At 40.9% G+C, this 27,036-nt stretch overlaps 2 protein-coding genes and 1 pseudogene across 2 annotated transcripts in view; 2 read left to right on the forward strand and 1 right to left on the reverse strand.

The window, feature by feature from the left end:
• Nucleotides 1–371: 371 nt before the first annotated feature.
• The window catches only part of TXNDC12 (thioredoxin domain containing 12), a 30,610-nt gene continuing 3,945 nt past the window's right edge, over nt 372–27,036 (forward strand). The window contains exons 1-4 of the mRNA XM_043461334.1: nt 372–617; nt 15,863–15,923; nt 24,338–24,390; nt 25,174–25,247. Of these exons, the coding sequence (XP_043317269.1) occupies nt 521–617; nt 15,863–15,923; nt 24,338–24,390; nt 25,174–25,247 (285 nt within the window). The 5' untranslated portion in view covers nt 372–520. The remainder of the gene's footprint in view (nt 618–15,862; nt 15,924–24,337; nt 24,391–25,173; nt 25,248–27,036) is intronic.
• On the reverse strand, nt 13,817–14,200 carry LOC122436980 (annotated as a pseudogene).
• KTI12 (KTI12 chromatin associated homolog) lies at nt 19,420–21,455 on the forward strand. The gene has a single exon (XM_043461333.1). The coding sequence runs from the start codon at nt 19,722–19,724 to the stop codon at nt 20,904–20,906; it is 1,185 nt and encodes a 394-aa protein (XP_043317268.1). The 5' UTR covers nt 19,420–19,721; the 3' UTR covers nt 20,907–21,455.

Consider the following 27,036-nt stretch of genomic DNA (forward strand, 5'->3'; position numbering starts at 1 on the left):
TCTGCCTTTTTTTTTTTTTTTCTTGCGTTGGGGAAAGGGGGATCCGGAGCCAATGGGCAACCGGCCCACGGTTGGGAGCGGCTGACTTCACCGATCAGTAATTTGCGTAGTGAATATTAAGTGCAGTGGTTCTTGAGGGGGAGGGGCTGGCTTGGGGGGAACTTAACCAGCAACGGTTCTCCCGAGCCTCCTCCCCACCCCCACTATCTCGGCCCATCTTTTCTTTCTTGGTCCTCGGACTAAAAGTCCAGAACCCGGGGCGAAGCAAATAGCGCCCCAAAGCAACTCCCGCAACCTTCTACGTGATCTGCACCTTTAAAGTCTTACTCCATCCCAAACCGGACCCGGGAGGCACCACCCACATCCGTCTAACATCACTTCCTTCAGGGTTAGGGAGAAAAAAAAAAAATCTGGGAACGCGAGCGGCTGGGCTGATCCGCACTTGGGAAACCGCTCGGACCTTCTGGGACTTCGTCGGCTCTACGTCTGCTCAGCCCAGTGGCTCCGCGCACCTACCACGATGGAGCTGCGGCCTCGTCTCGGGGCCACCTGTTTGCTGGGCTTCAGTTTCCTGCTCCTCGTCACCTCTTCTGGTGGACCTAATGGGCTTGGAAAGGGTCAGACTGCATTCTTTTCTTAATCTTTACTTATCCTGGGCCCTAGCCCAGTACAACCCTCTTCATGTCCTAATACGATTCCTTTCCCGTTCTGTCTCTTTGGCCACGCTAGATTTCTTTATATCCTCTCTAACTGCTCCTGGAGTTTGGGGTAAGGAGTAGTGGTCTGGGGAATGTTGAGATGGGGAAGTTTTACTTGAGGCCTCCCTAAATTCTTTGGTTGGGATAAGAAATGGCTATTATATTTCGAAAAACATGTTTAAGAGAGCAGCATACTGCCTGACACCTCGTAGGTCCTCGGGCACTGTTACCTTCCCTTCCGGGAGAAATAGGACCTTTGGGGACCTGCATATTTGGACCTTTGCCCTGGGTCTGAAGATTTCCCTCCTCACGTCTTCCCTGAAGAGCTAGGTTACTGCCTCCTTACCTTGTAGGGAACAGCACCTGCATCCCAGGGAGCATCCCAGGGATACAAAAGGAAGGACTGGATGAAGGGTCACAGGTCTGATGTTAGACGGTCATCAAAAATTGTCCTTGGTGTGGTTCAGTGAGTGTGTCTGAAGAAACTGATTTTTTTGAAGAGTGAGGGGACAGTCATTATGAATGGAGAACAAGAGGTGTGACCCCCATACTCCATCCATCCCATTGTCTACATCTTTATTGGAACTCAGGGTTTATGCTTTTTCTAGGTGGTTGTGTGGTAGTGTGTATTTCCTTTCCCTTCCTTTTTTCTTTTGTTTTGTTTTTGTACTGACCTTACTGTATGAAATGTCTTTACTACAGCCCTGCTGTTCTAAATTGTGTTTTATCCTCCCTTTGCACATTTATTGGTGGGTGATGAGATTGGGTGGACATTCAGTGCACCTGAATGCAGTCATGCCTTCATTCAGTAAATAATTTTTGATTACCTACCATATTCCTGGCATGATCCTAGGCACCAGGGATATAGGAATGGACAGGACACACAAGGTTCCTGCTCTCATGAAGTTTATGTTCAATTCAGAGAGACAAGAGAGTAGGTACATGAACAAATTAATAGACAAAATAATTTCAGCTAGGGATGAGTTCTGGAAACTGATGGAGTAGAAAGACTGAGAAAGGATGAGGGAGCTGACATTACTTGAGCTAGGAAGGTCAGGGGAGGCTTCTCTGAGAAGGTGATATGTGGGTTTCCATCTCAGTGATGAAACCACAGGGAATTCTGTTGGGCCAAAATGTTTTAAGTACTGACAGTCCCATTTTAAAGCAGATTACTGTAAAATTCATGTAAAATTGTAAGTACTGAAGGAGACATTAGCGTGTAGTATTAGGAGTGGGTTTAGATTTGAGTTTTAATTTACTCTGCCACAAACCAGTTGAGAGACCTAGGGCAAGTTGCTAAAACTTCTCAAAGCTCAATTCCTCATGTGCCAAAGGGGCATAATAACAGCTATCTCACACATGCAACAAATAATTACCCAGTTATTATTCCAGTTAACTGTGTTCAGTTCAGTTCAGTTGCTCAGTCATGTCCGACTCTTTGCGACCCCATGAATCGCAGCACACCAGGCCTCCCTGTCCATCACCAACTCCCGGAGTTTACTCAAACTCATGCCCATCGAGTCGGTGATGCCATCCAGCCATCTCATCTTCTGTTGTCCCCTTCTCCTCCTGCCCCCAATCCCTCCCAGCATCAGGGTCTTTTCCAATGAGTCAACTCTTCGCATGAGGTGGCCAAAGTACTGGAGTTTCAGCTTCAGCATCAGTCCTTCCGGTGAACACCCAGGACTGAACTCCTTTAGGATGGACTGGTTGGATCTCCTTGCAGTCCAAGGGACTCTCAAGAGTTTTCTCCAACACCACAGTTCAAAAGCATGTGTTAGGTGTAGGCAATACCTTGGAGTCACATATTCAGTATTCCTTGTTAGATGTTAAGCTCTGTGTGGTTGTTCCATTTACCATTGCTGCATAATAAACCACCCCAAATTAAGTGGTGTAAAGAAATCATTCTATTATGCTCACGATTCTGTGGGCCAGAAAGTCAAACAAGGCACAGTGTATCCCTTGTGTATCCCTTGGTCCCGAGTCTGGGGCCTCAGCTTAGCTGGTTACTTCTCCACGTGCATCGTCTTCGTGGGCTAGTGTGAGCTTCCTCACCGTATGACAGCTGGATTCCAAGAGGGAGCACCCTAAGAGAACAAGGTGAAAATACATGGCATTTTTGTCATCTAGCCATGAAAGTCATATAGCATCACTTCCACTGTACACTATGTCCAGTTCAAGGGGAAGGGACATTAACTACCTCCTTTCCATCCCCCACAGGAGGAATGTTGAGGTCACGTTGTAAAAAGAGCTTGTGGAATGGGAGATATTACTACAATCATCTTTGGAAAGTATGGTCTACCCAGTAAGTTAGGACTATTTCTGTCTTATTCATGCTCAGGAATATTTGTTGAAAGAAGAAATGAATGGTACACATGATCGTTGGGGTCCCTGACTTTTTTCAGCTCATAGTCTGAAGAGTGTCAGCACAAATAAGCAGTACACTGTGATGTACTGTCAGCAAGGAAATGGCAGGTAAATGTAGGAGTACATACAAGGGCAACTTGGTAGTGGAGGGGCTGTGAGGATTAAATGAAAAAACAAAAGGCATTTAATATTGTGTCACAAACTTAGAAAGTATTTATTTAATGCTTATTACTATATTTACCCAAGGCAAAATATTGACTTGTTCCTGAAAGGAATTATTAAGATATCAAACTTTTTTTTTTTTTTGGTATCTCCTGGGTATGGATTCTTGGAAAAGAGATTATAGTTCACCCACTCCACCTCCCAGAAAAGTGCTACCTGGAGCAGTGATAAGTAAGATTTCTTCCCAGAAGTTTAAGTAGATTTGACTCTTTCCAGATGATGGCCTGATAGTTTGCAGAGAGGAAGTACAGTGATGTGGTGAGCACTGGATAGGAATCAGGAGGCCTGAATTTTAATCCTGGTCAGGCTATATAGCCAGCTCTTGGCTTCCCTGGGGATCATTTATTAAATGAGAAAGTTGGACTAGAAATGATTCCTAAGAGTCCTTCCAGCTCTAATATCTTAGAGTTCTGAAATAATCTTGTTCTCTGTGTGCCCAGCATTTGGAACGTACCACCTGTGGGAAGAAGTGTAGTGATTAACATTTACTGTACATTTTGCTATATTCCAAGAACCGTTCTGTGTATTTTTCATGTATTGACTGGTTAAATCCTCATAATAACCCACTGAGGTAGATAAAGGATGTAATCATTTATCTATTACATTACCCATTACACATATGAAGAGCCTAGAATGGATGCAGGAGTCACATAGCTAGTAAGTGGACCAGCTGAGATGCAGATTCCAGAGCTTTTGTCCTCAACAGTACACCTCTCCTGCTCTGAGTGCAGAGACTCCTTTGAAGGAGAAAAGGGAAAGTTATCAATGGGGGTGGTTCATGCACTCTCCTGCCTGAAACAGAAATGGATGACTTTGTCAAGTCTCTGAAATGACCATTTGGCATTGACACGTATGGAGTGTTTACCTTCCATACTGTGTCCTATTCACATTCACAACAAGCCTAAGAGACAGATATTTTTGTTAGTCATATTTCACACACATGAAAACAGCAAGTGGCTGAATTAGGACTTGTTTGAGGCATACAGACTTTATTTAGCCATGGTGTTATTCTACCTCTCAGGTACAGTGTTCCTGTTTCAGAGGCTTGGCTGCCAGTTCTGACACTTAACCTTTTGTTCTGTCAGCTGCGAAAGGGTGGGTAATACTTTTCTGATGTCCTTAGCTTACCCTCAGGGAAACAGTTTTAGCCTGAAGGGCTTGGGAATTCTGATGTAAATCCTGTGTTTGGAAGCAGTCACTTTCCTTCCTCGCCCACCTTTTAAATTAATGTGTTAGGGAAGGAGCTGCTAATGTGGGAACTTCCAGCTCTCTCTGTAGATAACTGGCATAAATAAAGTGGCTGTGCAGGTGATACTTGAGGAAGTTGGACTGTCTTCACATGTTCCATGCTGGCATGGGTATGAGTGTGGGTGGTGTCAGGGAGTAGGTATAGCAACAAGGTAAGCACTGTGCCTTTTCAAGAAGGGAAACATAAGGACCCAGGTTTCCCAGACCTGAAGTCTGTGTTTTCCTTCTGCTTTGGGAAAGCCACGTTCCTTTATTCATTTATTCATGTTTATCTTTGCGGGAGAGTTAGTGAAGTATGGTGAGTAAACTACAGACTCTGGAACTCCACCACGTGGGTTCTAATCCCAGCTATGGCATTTACTAGCAAGCTATTTCACTTCACCTTCCTTGTCTGTAAAATGAAGACAATTGAGTTTCTACCTCATAAGTGTAAGGATTAAATAATTTAATACATGTAAAAGCATGAAAAACAATGCCAGGCATATAGTAAATGCCACATAAGTGTTAGTCATTACTAGTATTATATTATCATAATCGGGGCTTCCCTATTAGCTCAGAAGGTAAGGAATTGACCTGCAATGCAGGAGACCTAGGCTCAATTCCTGCATCGGGAAGATCCTCTGGAAAAGGGAATGCCTACCCACTCCAGAATTCTTGCCTGAGAATTCCATGGACAGAGGAGCCTGGCAGGCTATAGTCCATGGGGCCACGAAGAGTTAGAACCAACTGAGCAGCTAACACACAACATATTATTATCATTATTTCATAGAGTAAGCACTCAAAACATGATGGTGGTGATTATTACTTATGAAAAATTCCAATTTACTTTTTAATATGAATTTTCAAAGAAATTTTTTACACATAGTGAGCTGTTTCAAATTACACCTCTAGAATTACACTTGGGAACAGTGCACTAAGGCAGCCAGGGAAGTGTTGGGCTCTGGGAAAGCATTTTAATTATGAATCAGACTAAATTTTGGTTGTGGCTTCCTTTGTGGTCTCTGGTAGCCTCTTCCCTTTTCCAGGCCTTTGTAATGTGAGAGGATTGGACTGATCTGCAACTTTGTGCTGTCCAATAAAATAGGGCTAGGCCCTTACCACTCAAATTTTAAATTAATTAAAATTAAACTTAAAAAGTCCAGCTTCTGTGTTGCATTAGCCATGTTTCATGTACTCAACAGTTTGTAGCTACCATATTGAACAGTGCAGATATAGAAATTTCCATCATTGGAGAAAGATCAATTAAACAGCGCTGCCCTTGGTTTAATCACTAAGTTGTGTCCAACTCTTGCAACCCCATGGACTGTAGCATGCCAGGCTCCTTTGTCCATGGAATTCTCCAGGCAAGAATACTGGAGTGGGTTGCCATTTCCTTCTCCAGAGGCCTTCCCAACCCAGGGATTAAACTCGGGTCTCCTGCATTGCAGGCAGATTCTTCACCATCTGAGCCTCCAGGGAAGCCCCACCGCCCTGGGGTCTCTCTTAGCTATAACCTATGACTGTATGCTTTGTCAGCTAGCTTCTGAGTAGTCCATGTTTATGGAGAAATTTTATTTTGCTTGATAGTAATCTAGCTTGCCTAATTTTGTTTTGCCTGATGTCTGTCTGGGACATAGTTTTCATCTGTCTGGGATGTAGTTTTCAGTCATTTTACTTTTGACTTTTACAAGTCCTTCTGTTTTAGGTGCTCTTATAAACATCATAGAGGATTTTTTTTTAAACCAAAATCTGACAATTTCTTTCTTTAACTTTACCTGGCAAGTTTTGTTCACTTATATTTGTAGTGATTATTGACAGAGCTGGTCTTATTTCTCTCATCCAATTTTCTATTGCTACTGTTTTTTTCTATTCTTTTTCTCCCTTTCTTTGGGGGTTGAATATTTGCTGGTTCTTGTATTGCTTTATTGCCTTTATTTAGTTTGGAAGTTGGCACCCTTTTCTTTTAGTGGTTACTTCTGGAATTTTACTCACATATTTAACAACAAAATCTAACATTAATATCTTAACCCCCCCAATGGTTAGTGGGCCTTAGAGCATTCTAATTTCAGTCACTTCCTCTTTCTTTATAAGCTATGTTGTCCAATACTTTAGTTCTCTCTCTCTTTTTTTAACTATAAATTGAGCATTAAAATTTTTATACAAATGTATTTAGATCTATCTACATGTTTACCAGTTAATTTGCTCACTGTTCCTTGTAGGTAGGCTTTATTATGGAATCACTTCTTTCCTGAAACTTGCCCTTTAGTATCCTTTTAGTTTCTCTGGTTCTCTCCTAGAGGACTATCTCATATTTACTTTTGTCTCTTCAAAAGTAGTACTTTCTCCACAATCCTTGCTTTCAGCCAGTCACCATGCTTCCTGTTTAACAGAAGGTTGAAGGACTTGGAAGAGATCTGTCAAAAATTGTCACCACGATTTTACTGATTTTACCCACTTTCTAGCACCAGTGTCCATATGTTCTTCCTTTTCTGTCTTTACTAGATAGTGCTCCTAGCAAAGGCTAGTCCTTTTACTTGAGTAGGAAATCCCATCTCCTTTCATCTACTCGATATTTTTGACTCTCCCTTTTAGTCCTGTATCCTCAATTTTCCTACCTTTATTATGTCATTTCTATCAGCTTTCAACATCCTATCCTTTCCTCCATATTGAATACAAACCCTTCATGGACTCACAGCACCCTCTAGCAATTGCCCCTGCACAGCAAAATTCTTTGAGAGAGTTGTGTGTGCTTCTTCCCTAATTCTTCCCCTGAGCTGTCTTGATCTTGCTCTAATCATCTTTTCATTCTCACTCCTACTGAAACTGGGCTTGTCAAGGTCTGCATTGTTCTCCACTTGCTAAATCCAGAAGTCTCTGATTTAGTAGGAGCATTGGAATCAGTGGATCATCCTTCCTTCTTAAAACATCCTGGAAACACGTCTGGAATTCCATGGGCTGGTGGTGGCAGTTCTTTGTCACCAGCTGGTCTTTGGTTGGTTCTTTCTCTCCCTTATCTGGTAGTGCTCCAGGGTTCCTGAACTCCCTGTTTATCTACACTGACTCCCTTGGTGATCCTATTCACTGTTAAGCTTTAAATAACTTCTGCATGCTGATAACTAACCCTTGAATTCCAGGCTCAGATATTTAGTTGCTTATTCAGCATCTCTGTTTTGATGTCTAGTAAGCCTCTCAAGTTGGACTTCCCTGGTAGCTCAGACAGTAAAGTGTCTGCCTACAATGCGGGAGACCTGGGTTCGAACCCTTCCTAACCGGAAGATCCTCTGGAGAAGGAAATGGCAACCCACTCCAGTACTCTTGCCTGGAAAATCCCATGGACAGAGGAGCTTGGTTAAGCTATAATGTGTGGGGTCGCGAAGAGTCGGACAGGACTGAGCGACTTCACTTCACTTCAAGCATCTCAAGATGAGTGTATCCATATCCAGGCACTTTAATGTTTCTTTCAAAAACTCATTCCACCTACTCTCTTCCCCATCTCTATTAATGAGAACTCCATTCTTCTAGTTGCTCAGGCCAAAAAACCTTAGAGTCATCATTAACTTCTCTCACCCTATATCCAGGACAAAACCCTTTCGACTTTACCTTCAAAATATGTCCAGAATCTGATAGTATCTGCTTCCTCTACCGTCACAGCTAGTCCAAACCACTGTTACCACATGCCTGAATTATTGCAATAACCACTTTCCTAGTCTCTTTTGCCTTTTCTGTATTAGTTTACTAGGGCTGCAATAACAAAGTAACACAAGCTATGAGTGACTTAAACAACAGAAATTTGTTGTCTCATAGTTCTAGAGACTAGGAGTTTGAAATCAAGGTTCTGGCAGTATTGGTTCCTCCTGAAGGCTGAGAGAAGGATCTGTACCAGGCCTCTTAGATGGCTGTGTTCTCCCTGTGTGTATGTCTGTGTCCACTTTCCCTTTTTTTAATATGGACGGCAGTCATATTGGATTAGGTCCCACCGTGATGACCTCATTTTAACTTGATTACCTCTGTAAAGACCCTGTTTCCATATTAGGTCACAATCTGAGGCACTGGGGATTAGAGACACACAGTTCAACAGGTAACACCCGCTATATTCTGTTTTCAGCACAGAAACCAGAGCAGTTTTGTTAAATTACAAATCACATCATGTTACTATGCTCAAAACCCTCCAAAAGTTTATAGAAGCCAGAGTCTTTATAGTAGCCTATCAGGTCCTGTATTGCCTGCTCCTTCCCTTGCCTTTTTGTCCTTACCTCCTACTTTGAAGGACAGCATTGTTTAGTGCTTTCGAGCAAGGAGTCTGGACCCTAAGTGCATAGGTTCATATTCCAAATCTGATACTCATTAGCTGTGTGAACTTGGGAAAGTTATGTAAACTTTTTGCCTTAGTTTTCTCATCTATAAAATGGGGTTAGTGAGTACCTATCTCTAGGGTTGTTATGAGGATCTATATTGGTGAAGTGCTTAAAATATTGCTTGGTATGTTAATAGTAAATACTTGTAGCAAATCTTCAGCCCCAGACACTGTTCTAAATTCTTTGTTGTTGTTGTTATGTTCATTCATTTCTTTTAGTTTTTATATTCCATGTATGAATGAAAACATAGTATTTGTCTTTGACTTATTTCACTTAGCTTGATATCCTTCAGGTCCGTCCATATTGGTGCAAATTTCAAAATTTCATTCTTTTTTATGACTGAGGAATATTCCTTTGTATATATGTATATACACACCATTTTGGGTTTTTTTGCCACACTATGTGGCTTGTGAATCTTAGTTCCCTGACCAGGGATTGAACCCGGGCCACCACATGTGAAAGTGCCAAGTCCTAACCACTGGACTGCCAACAGATTCCCCTATATATACCTATCTTCTTTATCCACTTATCTGTTGATAGATACTTAGGTTATTTTCATATCATAGCTATTGTAAGTAATGCTGCTGTCAACACTGAGTGCATGCTAAGTCGCTTCAGTCATGTCCAACTCTTTGTGACCCCACATACTGTAGCCCACCAGGCTCCTCTGTCCATGGGATTTTCCCAGGCAAGAATACTAGAGTGGGTTGCCATTTCCCCCTCCATGGAATCTTCCTTACCCAGTGTTTCTTATGTCTCCTACATTGCAGGTATAGTAATGTAGGAGACACCACTTTACCACTTTACCACGGGCACTACTTGGGAAGCTGCTGTGTACATTGGGGTATGTGTATCTTTTCAAATTAGTTTTCAGTTTTTTCCAGATGTATATTCCTGAGTGAAATTGCTATCGTATAGTAGTTCTATTTTTAGTTTTTTAAGGGACCTCCAAACTATGTTCCACAGTGACTGTGCCAATTTATATCCCCACTAACAGTGTGCAAGGGTTTCCTTTTCTCCACCTATTCTCTAATATCTATTATTTCTTGTCTTTTTCAAGATAGCCATTTTGAAAGGTATGGGGTGATATCTCATTGTGGCTCTGATTTGCATTCTCTTGATTTTGAGTATTTTTTCATATGCCAGTTGGTAATTTCTATTGTTTTCTTAGCAAAAATATCTGTGTCCACTTTTTGATTGGGTTGTTTGGTTTTTTGATATTGAACTGTATGAGCTGTTTGTGTATTTTTGGTTGTTAACCCTCTTATTGGTGATATCATTTGCAAACATTTTTTTCCCCTTTCAGTAGGATGTCTTATTGTTTTGTCTGTGGTTTCCTTTCCTGTGCAAAAGCATTTAAGTTTAATTAGGTACCATTTATTTCTTTTTGCTTTTGTTCCTTTCACCTTAGGAGACAGATACAAAACAATATTGCTGTGATTTGTGTCAAAGGTGTTCTGCCTATGCTGTCTTCTGGGAGTTTTCTGGTTTCAGGTCTATTATTTAAGTCTTTAATCCCTTTTGAAGTTAATTTTGTATGTAGTATGAGAAAATGTTGTAATTTCATTCTTTTGCATGTAACTGTCCAGTTTTCCTCATACTACTTATTGAAGAAACTGTCTTTTCTTTTTTGTATACTTTGCCTCCTTTGTCATAGATTAATTGAATAAGAATGTGGGTTTATTTCTGGGCTTTCTATTCTGTTCCATTGATCTGTGTATCTGTTTTTGTGCCATTATTGTGCTGTTCTTATGACTGTAGCTTTGTAGTATAGTCTGAAGTCAGAGAACAGGACGCCTCTAGCGTTGTTCCTTTTTCTCAAGATTGTTTTGGCAATTCAAGGTCTTTTGTGTGTTTTAAGATCTTTAACGTATTGATTTATTTAATCCTCAAAGCAGCCCAACTAGGTAGGTGCTATTGTTACTGTCATTTACAGCCGAAGAAATTGGGTTTAAGTAACTTGCCCAAAATCACCCAGCTAGTTAGCTACAGAACTAGAGGAATCAAAACCAGAGAGTCTAGGTCCATAGTCCATGCTCTTAACCACTGCATAATACTGCTCAATAAATACTTACTGAAATAATGAGTGGTGACTACCTGATGGTAGAAAAATACCTCAGTTTATCTAAAAATGTCTATTTTGCCCTTGTTCTTGAAAGATAGTTTTGCTAGGTACATAATTCTAAATTTAGAGATATTTTCTTCCAGCATGTTGAAAGTGATGTTTTGCCATCTTCTGATTTCCAATTTGTTACTGTCAAATTGTCGATCTTTTAATGGAAATACGTCATTTCTCTTTGAAATGTTTTTAAGATCTTAATATTTTGTTGTTCTGCAGTTTCACTACAATTTATATGTGTGTGTTTTGTTTTTGTAATTTGTCAGTTATACATTGTGCTTCTTACTATCTGCAGGTTCATGTTTTATCTTGGTTCTTAAAAATGCTATCATTCATCTTTTTTCTTTCTAAAAAATGCAAATGTGTTTTTAAGTAGATATGATACATTATCATGGTTTAATACTTCTAAGAGGTATATTTTTCCTTCCACTCTTGTTTTTCAGGCATCCAGTTCCCACTCCAGTATATTATCTCTTCAGATAAGTTTTTTTCCTTCAACTTTGCATTCTGAGACTCCAATTTTATATATACCGATATTTTCTTAATCTACTGTCTATTTATTTTACATTTTCTCTCTTATCTCTGTGCTATATTCTGGATAACGTCTGATCCACTTTTCCACCTGTCTCTAATTTGCTATTTTAACCTATCCATTGAATTGTTTTTTAATTAGTAGAGTTTATTTTTGAACAATTTAAGATCTGTAGAAAAATTGAGCAGAAAATGCAGAGTTCCCATGTGAACCCTTACCACTTCACCTTTCCCTATCCCAGTTTCCCCCGCATTAGTGTGGTCTTTTACTGTCTCCATAGTTTTGCCTTTTCCAGACACCAGTCATATATAATTGGAATCCTACATTATGTAGCCTTTTTAGATTGGCATCTTTCACTTACCAGTATGCACTTTGAAAGTGGAGTCTCTCAGTCATGTCTGACTCTTTGCAACCCCATGGCCTGTAGCCTACCAGGCTTCTCCGTCCATGGGATTTTCTAGGCAAGAACACTGGAGTGGGTTGCCGTTTCCTTCTCCAGGAGATCTTCCCAACCCAGGGATCGAACCCGAGTCTCCTGCATTGTAGGCAGACACTTTACTGTGTGAACCATCAGGGAAGTCGGCTCTTTTATGTCTTTTTATGGCTTAATGACTCATTTCTGTCTATCACTGAATATTCATTGATTTTGTATTTCAAAAATCACGTTAGTTAAAAAAAATTCTATTTGGTGCCTTTACAGTTTTGCCTATTTTGTGTTTTGTTATATGCATATTTTTGTCTTGCCATATGTTATTTCTTTAAATGTTTATATAGTAGTTATTTTTGTATCCTATGCCTGATCGTTCTAAGATCGGAAGTCCTCTTATCTATTTGTTGCTTCTGCTGACTCTTTTTGTGGTGACTTCTTTGCTTACAGGTTTCGTGATCTATGATTGTGAGCTCATAATGGTTATTTGTATAAATTATCCTGGAGGCCTAACATTAGTAATGCTTTCCTCTAGGAAGGTTTGGCATTTGATTCATCTGGAAACCAGGGGCTACTAATTACTGCCCTGGAATCACTCTAGCTGCTTTTGACAGCTGGGTTAAAATGGAGTCTCAGATTCATCTCCTCCATCTTGCCACATGATGATGGACATTTGCTTTCAGGTTAGCCTTGCCTTTTGCTTGTTGCTCATTGTTCCTTGTCTGATTTAAGCTTATTTTGTGTTTGTGTCTATTACTTTGAGCCCAGTGAGTGCCTTTTGGAAAGTCTGTTTTATGTAGGATTTCATTGTTTTGTAGGTGGATATCCCTCCAGACTGTCTAGTCAGGCATCTCTCCTAAGCAGTGTTCTGTTGCCTGAGTTTAGGTTTTGACGGGTAGAATGATGATGGTCATAGTAAGGCGCCTTCCAGTTCTCCTGGGCATCTTCCCAGTTTCACTGTCACTTGGTCATTCTCTCTCTAGGATTAGACTTTGGGCTGTAGGCAAGTGACACATTTTCCCTTGGCCAGTAGCCCTTGCTGTTTGGAATGAAAAGTGATGGTTAGTTTGGATACTGCCTCTCAGTGCTAATCTGGATAAGCTGTTTATTTCCCTATGCTAAGCTGATGGAAATTTCTGGGAAAGAAAGGCCTCAAGAACAGTATGTAGAGTAACCAAAAGTAATAAAATTGAACTTAAAACCCCCACTTGGCCATTTATCAGCTATGTGACCTGGTATAGGCCAAAAAATTGATGCTTTTGAACTGTGGTGTTGGAGAAGACTCTTGAGAGTCCCTTGGACTGCAAGGAGATCCGACCAGTCCATCCTAAAGGAGTTCAGTCCTGGGTGTTCATTGGAAGGACTGATGCTGAAGCTGAAACTCCAATACTTTGGCCACCTCATGCAGAGTTGACTCATTGGAAAAGACCCTGATGCTGGGAGGGATTGGGGGCAGGAGGAGAAGGGGACAACAGAGGATGAGATGGCTGGATGGTATCACCGACTCGATGGGCATGGGTTTGGGTAGACTCTGGGAGTTTGTGATGGACAGGGAGGCCTGGCGTGCTGCGATTCATGGGGTCGCAAAGAGTCGGACATGACTGAGCGACCTAACTGAACTGAACTGATAGGCTGTGTATTCTGAGTCTCAAAAGTCTCAACTGTAAAGAATGACAAAAGGTGCTATTTACTGATCATTTTCAATCTGCTAAGCACTGTGTTAAGATTTATAATATATATATATTATATATATATATAATATAAATAATATGTGATTTAATGTTCAACAACAATCTTATGAGATACAGGTTTTCTATTGGTTTTTTGTTTTGTTTTTGAGGTTCTATAACTTTATAGAACCATTAGCAGTTAGTTCTCATCCACATTAACTGTTTGTAGATCTTTGAAAGTGGTGACAGGTACATAGGTGAACAACATATAGAGCTTGTTTGGTGAATCTTCATCTTCATTACATTTCCTGGACAACCCTGTGCAGGTAGGCACGTAGGTACAGTATGGGACATTACTTATTCTTTTGGCCCGGACAACTTTGTTGAGCCTAGTGTCAATGCGTACATCTGGAGTTCCCATCTCCTTCATGGCGAATTTCCAGCTTTCTTTTGAGTGCCTGAGGGGCACACTTCCTGAAACCCACTCCATGGATGCTTGTGAATGTTCATAGTGTATTCTCTAGTTACCACCTCCATTGATAGTGGCCCAGCCCTTCTCACCATCCTTCTATGCAGGAGCCATCGTGCCGGCCAGGGTTGGAAAGGCAAGATACAGCTATTATTATGTCTATTTTAATGGAAATATAGAGAGGTTCAGTGTAAGGGTTATTGTTAAGAATAAATTTAAATAAGATAACATAAAAAAATAAAAAATAAAATAAGATAACGTGTGATGTGCAGGACATGTGTAAATTGGTCAATAAATAACAGCTAGCATTGTTAGGGTCACCATTTTCAAGATGCAAAATTAAGTCATTTATGTGAGATGGCCTAAACAGTATTCATTTGCTCAATAAATATTTTGTGGAGCACTTACTATAGCCATGAAAAATGAAAATGTTAGTCGCTTAGTTACGTCCAACTCTTTGTGACCCCATGGACTGTAACTTGCCAGGCTCCTCTGTCCATGAGACTCTACTGGCAAGAACACTGGAGTGGGCTGACCTTTCCTACTCTAGGGAATCTTTCCCACAGGGATCGAACCCAGGGCTCCTGCATTGCAGGCAGATTCTTTACTGTCTGAGTCCCCAGGGAAGCCCTGTGTAGTGCGAAATGCTAGGGAAACAGGAGGGACTAAGACAGATATGGTCCCAGCCCAGGAGGCAGACGTACATAAACATTTACAATTCAGCCTGGGAAGTGCTGTGATGGGGCAAGAATAGAGTGCTTGGGGAGTCAGAGAAGGTTTCCCAGAAGGAATGCCTGCTCCTTTCATACCTGAAGACTGAATTGGAGGTGACAATGGGAGGAAAGGCAAGGGAAGCAGTGATTATGAAGGCTGAAAGGGAGAGAGAGTGCATATTGTGTTTAAGGAAATGAAAATTAGTTTTTGTTTTTTTTTTTGAGAGTTATGTTTTATATAGTGGGAATTTTTAGGACTTCAAGCCTGGGAGACAGCATCTCAAGTAATCCTGAGAGAACTGCTCCTGAAAATTAGTTTTTTGTGTAAGATTTTAAGAAAAGTGTGGAAAGTGAGCCTGGAGAGGTGGGTAGGAGCCATCTTCTGCTTCAGAAACCCTGCTATAAGAGTTTGACCTTCCTTTTTAGGGCTTTGAAATGCCTCTGAAAGATATTTTACCAAGCAAAGATGTGATTTTAAAAGATCACTCTAGCTGAAGTGTGGGGAATAATAACAAGAATAACTTTATATTGTCTCAAAATATAATGTCTTAAAATCCTTACACCACCACTTGGAGGTATGGGTATTATTCTTGATTTTATAGATGAAGAAATTGGGACTTCCAAGAACTTACTTCATTTACAAAATTCACACATTTAACGTCTTTCTGACTCTTTAAACTATACTGCTGTGTTGACTCCAACTAGCAATGATTTGTTAGGACCTGCTTCATGATAACTGTGGAAAATTCTCATTCCTTCTTATAGTATTATTTGCATACTCTGTTAGTTTACAAAGCTTTTCATAGCCATTAATAATTTAATCTCCTTAAAAACTGAATTAGGTGACGTTATCTCCATTTTGCAGGTATGAAAACTGAGACTTGAGGTATGGGACTGTCCATGGTTCTATACACCTAGAAAGCGGTGGAGTTGAGACTTGAACACCATGCTCTTGACAAAGGAAAGCCTTTTTTAATGAGTATCTTGTGAATATGCTACATTTCTTTCATGGGTCTTTGCCCTTTGTTCACGTGTGAATATTTATGAGGCACTTTCCTTCCAGGTTTTGGAGATCACATTCATTGGAGGACCCTAGAAGATGGGAAGAAGGAAGCAGCTGCCAGGTACAAGATATGGTTTTGCTTATCTATAACACTTTCCAGCCATCAACTTACCATTAATTTCAGGTGAAGGGTTATGCCAAGGCAAAGCAGTGGAGTAGTTGCATAACAACAACAAAAATAGTGATACTAGCTAACATTTTATTAACTAGCACCAGACATTTATTATGTGAATTAACTCATTTAATTCTAAAAACAACTCTTCTGAGGTTGGTACTGTTATTATCTTCATTTTATAGATGAGCAAACTAAGGCACAGAGCAGTTATATAATCATATAGCTAGTTAAGTGGTAGAGCCAAGATCTGTACCCAGACACTTCAAATCCTACACTCAGCCAGTAAAACATACTGCCTTATAGTCTCAATTGAATAGTCTTAAGTTCCAAGTATGTGTAGTCTATGCACAGGAAACATACAAATGGAGGAGGAAATGCACATTCTCTGCTATACTGTACTGCAGAGATACAAAAATCCAGTATGTTTGCACTTACTTTATACACACACATCCTTGCATAGAAACACTCATACTTCTGCACCTACCAAATGATAATGCTTTTGCTAGAACAGATCCTATAGCTTCATGGCTCTGAGACTCATATCTTCTGCAGAGGTGGGGTTGCCAAATTTAGCAAATACAAATGGAGGATGACTATAATCTTATGAACACCAAGGGGATAAGGGGTGGTGGGATGAATTGGGAGATTGAGGTTGACATAAATACATTATTGATACTATTTATAAAATAGATAACTAATGAGAACCTACTGTCTAATTTAGGAAACGCTACTGAGTGCTCTGTGGTGACCTAAATGGGAAGGAAATCCAACAATGAGGGGGTGTATGTATATCTACAGGTGATTCACTTTGCTATACAGTAGAAACTAACACAACATTGTAAAGCAACTATACTTCAATAAAAAATTTTTTTTAAAGGATGCCCAGTTAAATTTGAATTTCAGATAAAAAGTAATTTTATTCATTTATTTTAAAATTTATTTTTAATTGAAGGATAATTGCTTTACAATATTGGTTTGATTTCTGCCATACATCAGCATGAATTCGACATAGGTGTACATATGTCCTCTCCCTCTTGACCTTCCTCCCACCTTCCACCCTTTTCCACTCCTCTAGGTTTGTTACAGAGCCCCAGTTTGAGTTCCCTGAGTCATAACAGCAAATTCCCAACAATAAGTAATTTTAAATATGCTCCAAGTAATATTTGAGACATACTTATTTTAAAAACAATATGTATTAATTATCTGAAATTCAGACTTAATTAGGCATCTTCTGTGTGTGTGTGTGTATATATATATGATATATGTGTGTGTATATATATATGTATATACATGTGACATATGTGTGTGTATATATATGCCACATCTTGCACCCTGACCAGGATCAAACCCATGCCCTCTGCAGTGGAAGTTCAGAGTCTTAACCACTGGACTGCCAAAGAAGCCCTAGGCATCCTATATTTTATCTGGCATCCTTACCAAGGAGAAAAATTCCTATTCGTTTTTCAAGTTCTAAATCAAATGACTACTTCTAAAAGTCTTCAGCAATTTTGGGGGGCAGTATGTTTTTTTCTTCTGTACTTTTACAACCCAGCCTACCTCTATCCATTAGCGTGTGTATTATTCAGCTTGTAGGTGCCTGACTTTTCCCATTCAGACCCTTGGATCTCCTGTGGGGAAACTTCTATGTTCATCTCGGTATTCCTATTTGTGAAGATACTGAATGATTGAAATTGTTATTGAATAAACAGTTACTGAATGTCACTGGCCATAAGGAATGAAGGGGAACTAGTATTTGTGAATTGTCCTCTATACACTAAATATAATGTTGATTGTTTTGCAGTCAGTTCAGTTCCGTTGCTCAGTTGTGCCCAACTCTTTGTGACCCCATGGACTGTAGCACACCAGGCTTCCCAATCCATCGCCAACTCCTGGAGCCTATTCAAACTCATGTCCATCCGGTCAGTGATGCCATCCAGCCATCTCATCCTGTGTCATCCCCTTCTCTTCCCACCTTCACTCTTTCCCAGCATCAGGGTCTTTTCCAATGAGTTTGTTCTTCGCATCAGGTGGCCAGAGTATTGGAGTTTCAGCTTAAGCATCAGACCTTCCAATGATTATTCAGGACTGATTTCCTTTAGGATGGACTAGTTGGATCTCCGTGCAGTCTGATGGACTCTCAAGAGTCTTCTCCAACACCACAGTTCAAAAGGATCAATTCTTCAGTGCTCAGCTTTCTTTATAGTCCAACTCTCACATCCATACATGACCACTGGAAAAACCATAACCTTGACTAGACGGACCTTTGTTGGCAAAGTAATGTGTCTGCTTTTTAATATGCTGTCTAGGTTGGTCATAGCTTTTCTTCCAAGGAAAAAGCGTCTTTTAATTTCATGGCTGCAATCACCATCTGCAGTGAGTATGGAGCCCACAAAAATAAAGTCTGACACTGTTCCCACTGTTTCCCCATCTATTTGCCATGAAGTGATGGGACCAGATGCCATGATCTTAGTTTTCTGAATGTTGAGCTTTAAGCCAACTTTTTCACTCTCCTCTTTCATTTTCATCAAGAGGCTTTTTAGTTCCTCTTCACTCTCTGCCATAAGGGTGGTGTCATCTGCATATCTGAGGTTATTGATATTTCTCCCGGCAATCTTGATTCCAGCTTGTGCTTCCTCCAGCCCATCGTTTCTCATGATGTCCTCTGCATAGAAGTTAAATAAGCAGGGTGACAATATACAGCCTTGACATATTCCTTTTCCTACTTGGAGCCAGTCTGTTGTTCCATGTCCAGTTCTAACTGTTGCTTCCTGACCTGCATACAGATTTCTCAAGAGGCAGGTCAGGTGGTCTGGTATTCCCATCTCTTTCAGAATTTTACAGTTTATTGTTATCCACACAGTCAAAGGCTTTGGCATAGTGAATGAAGCAGAAGTAGATGTTTTTCTGGAACTCTCTTGCTTTTTTGATGATCCAGCGGATGTTGACAATTTGATCTCTGGTTCCTCTGCCTTTTCTAAATCCAGCTTGAACATCTGGAAGTTTACAGTTCATGTATTGCTGAAGCCTGGCTTGGAGGATTTTGAGCATTACTTTACTAGCATGTGAGATGAGTGCAATTGTGCGGTAGTTTGAGCATTCTTTGGCATTGCCTTTCTTTGAGATTGGAATGAAAACTGACCTTTTCCAGTCCTGTGGCCACTGCTGAGTTTTCCAAATTTGCTGACATATTGAGTGCAGCACTTTACAGCATCATCTTTTAGGGGTTGAAATAGCTCAACTGGAATTGCATCACCTCCACTAGCTTTGTTCGTAGTGATGCTTCCTAAGGCCCACTTGACTTCACATTCCAGGATATCTGCTCTAGGTGAGTGATCACACCATCGTGGTTATCTGGGTCGTGAAGATCTTTTTTGTACAGTTCTTCTGTGTATTCTTGCCATCTCTTCTTAATATCTTCTGCTTCTGTCAAGGCCATACCATTTCTGTCCTGTATTGAGTCCATCTTTGCATGAAATGTTCCCTTGGTATCTCTAATTTTCTTGAAGAGATCTCTAGTCTTTCCCATTCTACTGTTTTCCTCTATTTCTTTGCATTGATGTCTGAGCAATATTGAATGCTGTTTAAGGCCCCCACTGTAAATTTATGGACACAGTCATTGGCCATCAAGAGGTCACATTCTCGAGACCTAAAACATTTTACATAGATAACTAATGCCATTCTAAGCTCCAGCTCCTTTTGCAGAGAGCAGGACCTGGTTCTAGTTGGCCTGGAGCGCCTGTTTCCATGGCAACAGGGGGTCCTGTAAGAGTAAAGAGATACAGGAAGTACCGCTTTCATTTCCGGTTTGCGTCAGAGCGGCCGGCAACCCGGAAGTTGACGCGGCGCGTTTGCACATGGCCGCGCCCTGGAAGGATGCCGCTGGTGGTGGTTTGCGGGCTGCCGTACAGCGGCAAGAGCCGGCGCGTGGAGGAGCTCCGCGCTGCCCTGGCGGGTGAGGGCCGCGTGGTGCATGTGGTGGACGATGCGGCGGTGCTGGGCGCGGAGGACGCAACAGTGTATGGCGATTCAGCTCGTGAGAAGGCCTTGCGTGGGGCCCTGCGAGCGGCTGTGGAGCGGCGCCTGAGTCGCCAGGACGTGGTCATCCTCGACTCGCTGAACTACATCAAGGGCTTCCGTTACGAGCTGTACTGCTTGGCGCGGGCGGCGCGCACTCCTCTCTGCCTGGTCTACTGCGTTCGACCAGGCAGTCTGAGCGGGGGACTGCAGGTGGCAGGCGCCGTGGAGAATCCGAACCCGAATGTCAGTGTGAGTTGGAGACCGCGAGCTGAGGAGGGAGGGAGACCTCTGGCGGTGGGCACCGATATCCTCGGGGAACCACAGGCAGCGGCCTCTGTAGTAAATAGGCGAGCCCAGGCAGAAGTACCTACGGAATCCGAGGAAAAGGAAACCAGGGCGGCAGATTTTCCAGCTCTCATGGCTTCGGAATATGCCGAGCATGTGTCTGGTGCTTTTTACCCTCCCGAACTTTTGGAGGCCCTAGCGCTGCGCTTCGAAGCTCCTGACTCTCGGAACCGCTGGGACCGACCCCTGTTCACCTTGGTGGGCTTAGAGGAACCGTTGCCCCTGGCAGAGATCAGAGCTGCCCTGTTTGAGAACCGGGCCCCTCCACCCCATCAGTCTACACAGTCCCAGCCACTTGCCTCCAGCAGCTTTCTGCACCAGTTGGACCAGGTCACCAGCCAGGTGCTGGCAGGACTGATGGAAGCGCAGAAGAGTGCAGTCCCCGGAGACTTGCTTAAGCTTCCTGGCACCACAGAGCACCTGCAGTTTACCAGGCCTTTGACCATGGCAGAACTGAGTCGCCTCCGTCGTCAGTTTATTTCCTACACAAAAATGCATCCCAACAATGAGAACCTGCCTCAACTGGCCAACATGTTTCTGCAGTATCTGAGCCAGAGCCTGCACTAACCAGAGCAAGTGAGAGGTTTGTTGTCTAACCACTACAACATTTCTCTGGGAAGAATAAAGTTCTGCAGGATATATTGATGTGTGGTACTAGAGCTGTTGTGACTGATTCACTCATACCCTCCTGGATCCCTCTGTGCCAGGCCTTGAGTTTACAGCAAACTTGATACTGGAGAATGGAGAACTGTCTGAGGATCTAGGCACATTTCTCTAGACAAAGCTCAAGTGGACAGAGCTTGCATAGATTGAGTTCTATTTGGTCTGTCACACACCACTGATTTCTTGCATCTGGAGTGTGGGAGAGCAGATGGGATGGATGAATTGTTTTATAATAATTGTGAACAGAACTGAACATAGCACAATTCTGCATCTGTGCTGGCCCTTTCTTCATACCACAGTTTTTTAAGTACTGTGCCTACATTTGGCTAGTCTCTGACCTGGGGCCCGGGGTCACAGATCCACTGGTTTCTATCTTTGGGAAGCTTTGGTTCTAGTGAAATTGAAAGATAAAACCACTAGATTATTTCATTTAATAAAAATCATTTATAAAAAGACAATGTGCTGGCATCTCTTTCTCTTAATGTAGCTTTATATTCTTCATATAATTTACTTAATGTAACATTTTAGATACAAATGTATGTATTCCTCTATGCCTTCTATCAAAAGTACTTTGCTAGTGCTCAGTGAGTCTCAATGTCTTGTTCTTAACATGGGAGTCACTATCATGACAACTTCCCTAACTGGGTGCTTCATTCTGTTCTTCAAGGCAAAAGCCCTTTAAGCTTGTCTTTTATTTATTTCATTAAACAAATAATAGATAAGTGCTTATATTTTTGAAAGATGGTTTAGATAGTCTTTGCCCTTGAGAAATTAGTAGTAAACAGATGATTAGTTTAATTGCTCAGTCGTGGTCAATTCTCTGCAACCCCATGGACTGCAGCACGCCAGGCTTCCCTGTCCATCACCAACTCCAAGAGCTTGCTCAAACTCATGTGCATTGAGTCGGTGATGCCATCCAAGCATCTCATCCTGTCATTCCCTTCTCCTCCTGCCTTCAATCTTGCCCAGCATCAGGGTTTTTTCCCAGTGAGTCAGTTCTTTGCCTCAGGTGGCCAAAGTATTGGAGTTTCAGCTTCAGCATTAGTCCTTCCAATGAAAATTCAGGACTGATTCCCTTAGAATTGACTGGTTTGATCTCCTTGCAGTCCAAGGGACTCTCAAGAGTCTTCTCCAACACCACAGTTCAAAAGCATCAATTCTTCGGCGCTCAGCTTTCTTTATAGTCCAACTCTCACATCCATACATGACTACTGGAAAAACCATAGCTTTGACTAGATGGACTTTTGTCGGCAAAGTAATGTCTGCTTTTTACTATGCTGTCTAGTTTGGTCATAGCTTTTCTTCCAAGGAGCAAACGTCTTTTAATTTCTTTACTGCAGTCACCATCTCCAGTGATTTTGGAGCCCAAAAAAATAAAGTCATTCACTGTTTCCATTGTTTCCCTGTTTGCCATGATGTGATGGGACCAGAAGCCATGACCTTTGTTTTTTGAATGTTGAGTTTTAAGCCAACTTTTTCACTCTCCTCTTTCACTTTCATCAAGAGGCTGTTTAGTTCTTCTTCACTTTCTGCCATAAGGGTGGTGTCATCTGCATATCTGAGGTTATCGATATTTCTTCCAGCAGTCTTCATTCCAGCTTGTGCTCCTTCCAGCCCAGCATTCCGCATGATGTACTCTGCATATAAGTTAAATAAGCAGGGTGACAATATACAGCCTTGACTACTCCTTTCACAATTTGGAACCAGTCTGCTGTAGAGTAGTGCCTGGTACATAGTAAATACTATATACATTTTGGCTACCGATAATACTGTACTAGTTGTAGAGTATATAGAGGCAGCTAAGAGGCCCTTCCTTAGGAAGCTCTAAGGCCAGTGAGGGGAGATGAGTAAATAATAGATACAGTTAAGTGTGCTGAATGCTCTGATAGTATTATACGCCTGTGATGATGTGGTGACATGGGGGTGGATGATGGAGAAAGCCAGTGGCTGCTGACGTAGGACCCTTCTACAAGTTGGCATTTGAGCCTTGAGAGTACTGGAGCTTCAGCTGGCCAAGACTGACTCATGTGGAATATGGTGCTTATTATTTTATAAAAGAAAAAGCTTTTTCCTTCCTGATGATAAAAGAATTATACTTAATTGGGAATTCCTTGGCATTCCAGTGGTTAGGACTTGATGCCTTCACTGTTGGGGCCCAGGTTCAGTCCCTGGTCAGGGAACTAAGATCCCACAGGTCTGCCCCCTCCAAAAAAAATTACACTTAATTCTAGAAAAATTGAAAAATACAGAAAAAGTGTAGTAAAATCCACAATCCCATTATCTAGAGATAACTTAAGTTTTGAAACATTTCCTTTTATTTTCTACATGTTTGTATAATTGAAACTTTAGGTAATAATTTTGGGGGGCTCCACAAACACTGAATGGTGACTGCAGCAATGAAATTAAAAGATGCTTGCTTCTTGGAAGGAAAGCTGTGACAAACCTAGACAGCTCATTAAAAAGCAGAGACACCACTTTGCTGACAAAGGTACACAGTCAAAGCTATAGTTTTTCCCGTAGTCATGTAGGGATGTGAGAGTTGGACCATAAAGAAGGCTGATGCTTTCAAATTGTGGTGTTGGAGAAGACTTTTTTTTTTTTCTGTGACATGTCGCAGAGAACACTCTTGAGAGTCCCTTGGACAGCAAGATCGTCAAACCAGTCAATCTTAAAGGAAATCAGTTCTGAATATTCATTGTTAGGATTGATGCTGAAGCTAGAGCCCCAGTATTTTGGCCACCTGATGCAAAGAGTCAGCTCATTGGAAAAGACCCTGATGCTGGGAAAGATTGAGAGCAGGAGGAGAAGGGGGCAACAGGATGAGATGGTTGGATAGCATCATCGACTCAATGAACATGAGTATGAGTAAACTCCTGGGGATGGTGAAGGACAGGGAAGCCTGGTGTGCTGCAGTTCATGGTGTTGCAAAGATTTGGACATGGCTTAGCGACCAAACAACAACAACACAGATAATAATTTTATGTTCTAGATTTTATTTTAACAGTGTACCAATGAAAAATTTTGTTACCATTTTAGTGGTTATATAACTGTAACATTTGAAAGTGTTGTAATTTGTTTTTTTCTTTTTTTAATCTCCTCTCCATAGCTTTAAAGCCCAAATTTGCACAATTTACTGGAACATCAGAACTTAGTAATAATTTTGTTATAATAGTCCACTATTATTGAATAGATTGTCTTAAATTTCTTTTTACTGAAATTATGCTACATGAACATCCTTGTACATTAATCTTTGTCTTCATTGGTTGGTCATTTTATTAGAGTGCCTTTCAAAAAGTGGAATTACTAGATTATAATTTGTTTGTTTTGTTTTTAAGTGGATTGCCCCTGATGGTGATTATCCATAAGTCTTGGTGTGGAGCTTGCAAAGGTAGGTGGAAATGATCAAACCTGAGATGTGTTCTCAAATGTTAACATTTTAAAAATATTAGCACTGACTTTGGCTCAGTACTGTTTATTGCTTGTAGGAGTACCAAAGAAATACATGGAACACATTCCCTGCCCTCAAGAAAGTAGTATTTGCAAGGGATTGAAGGATGTGGCAATTAAGATACGGTTATATAGATTATGGGATTAAGTGCTACAGTAGTTGTATTAACAGTTGTATATACAAAAAGAGATATGAGGAGTGGTTAGCAAAGTCTTCCTGGAGGAGGTGGGAACTGAGTTAGTAAGGTTTTCTTACTATGCAGCATGTGTTCTCTGTTATGCCACCCTGCAACTTCCCAGGTGGATTTCTTCTTTTGTTTGGTATGCTATACTTAATAAAATCTTGTTGGAAAAAGTATAAAATTAGTGTAAATTATTAGTTTAGTAATACATGTGCATTAATGGTAGAGTATTGTTCCTTTATTGTCTTTATTACATCTGTTCTTAAGTAGATGTTATTGAAATATGTAAAAAAGCAAATAGTGGTAATTTTTTCATCAGTGTTCATTATCTGTTTTTTATAAATGAGATGCAAGTTTCACAGAAATGAAGTTAATCACTTAAGGATACACAGCTATGCAAGTCAATGGCAGAAGCAGGACCAGAATTCAGATACGATTTCTGGGTCTTAAGATTAGAAAAACTGTCAGTTACATGAATCATCTCAGCAAATTAAGGTTTGGATATGACAATGATGTTTTCTTCTGTTCCTCCCCACCCGCAGCTTTAAAGCCCAAATTTGCAGAATCTACAGAAATTTCAGAACTTTCCCATAATTTTGTTATGGTAAATCTTGAGGTAAGAATTCCAGAGTTTCTCCTTTCTGCTGTGATTTTAAGTCTTCACTGTTTTAGGATTAACATCATTGATGGTATAAAATCTTACTCAGCAGAGTTGTCTACTTGTATGTATGTGCTTTTCTTCTGAACTCTAATACTAAGACTTGTATCAGATACGGTAGAACCATCCAGCCCCCATTTGTGACAGGAAGTAGGAGAAGAAAGATTGGTTAAAATGACTAACTTTTAAGATTCTTTCATTTTTAGTTTGTGAATATGTGATGGTTTCACATCTTTGTATAACTAAATATGTAGTCATACATGCAGGCCACAATTCCCTGAAAAATAGTAGGATTCAGTTGAAATCCTACTCTGTGCTGGGCTTATATGTACAGCCTCCTTTTTCTTGGTTAGATATCTTTTTTGTACTTCACATTGGCCAGAGGTCTTAGAATCCCAAGCCAGAATATCAGACCTTGGAGTTTGAAGGGATTTTCAGGCCATTGATACCATTCCCATTTTACACATTGAGCGTCTTAGACCTGAAGGAGTTAGGTGATTTAGTCAAGATCATAGAGCCGAGTAAGTGATAAGAATAGGTACTGTGATCTACTTGTACTGCCTCTTAGGCTGTACTTTTCAAATGTGGGATTCTTGGATGCTCTGTGATGATCCTCCTGGCCCTATGTTTCTGTAAGATGATGTTTATTTGAACACAAGACTGTAAATCTGAACACATTAACAGTTAATGTTGAGGTAGCTAAGGGATTGCTCATAAAGCTGGTGGATAGGGGCTTCCCTGGTGGCTAAGTGGTAAAGAATCCACCTGCCAATGCAGGAGACACAGGTTGATCCCTGATCCAGGAAGATCCTACGTGCTGCAGAGCAACTAAGCCCATGCAGTACAACTACTGAGTCTGTACTCTAGAACCCAGAAATCAAAACTACGGAGCCCATGTGCCACAACTACTGAAACCCAGACGCTCTAGAGTCTGTGCTCTGCAACAAGAGAAGCCACCACAATGAGGAGCCTGCACACCACAACTAGAGAATAGCCCCAGCTCACAACAATTACAGAAAAGCCCACACAGCAGTGAAGATCCAGCACAGCCAAAAATAAATAAATAAATTTAAAAAATAAAAAATAAAGCTAGTAGATAGCCTGAATGCTAACACACCTCACTGAAGGCAAAGTTATATTCTTTGGTATAACTTCTGAAATGGGAATCACACCATAAATGACAAAGTTACTATTGATTCCTATCTATCTGAACTCCTCACCATTTTCTATGGTAAGTTAGAATCACCATTCAAAGAAAACACAAATGTGTTCAATGAGTATTCCCCAGCTTGAGAGATTTCTTAAAAAGAAAGCTAGCTGTGTGGTCATGTCTCCTGGGAGGATGGTAACTTCACAATTGTACTAAAATGTCAATCTTATCAATTCATGCATTCAAGAAAAACTGTGCAAGTCAGTGATGTAGGTATTGGGAATAAGCAATGAACAAAACAAACAAATTTCTTTGCTGGCATTAAATTACATATGAGAATTTGAATATGGGGAGGTAGACAAATACGTAAAATAAAATATGTCAGATGGTGGTAGATCCTGTGGCTAAAAATGAAGAATAGAGGGGACAATTTGCAGTTTTAATTAGGTGATTAGAAAAGAAGATGGCATTTCAGCAAAGATTTGAAGCAGAAAAGGGAGTGAGCCACCTGGATGAAGGGGGAAGTATATCCAGGCAGAGGGTAAGAATAAGTCCAAAAGCCTGAGTGGGGAGCATGCCTGGCTTGTTTAATGATAG

Source organism: Cervus canadensis, chromosome 2, assembly GCF_019320065.1.
Source record: "Cervus canadensis isolate Bull #8, Minnesota chromosome 2, ASM1932006v1, whole genome shotgun sequence".
NCBI classification, from domain to species: domain Eukaryota; kingdom Metazoa; phylum Chordata; class Mammalia; order Artiodactyla; family Cervidae; genus Cervus; species Cervus canadensis.

What these genes read in the sequence shown, in the direction of transcription:
- KTI12 (XM_043461333.1), top strand. Translation starts at nt 19,722, where the DNA reads ATGGCAACAGGGGGTCCTGTAAGAGTAAAGAGATACAGGAAGTACCGC.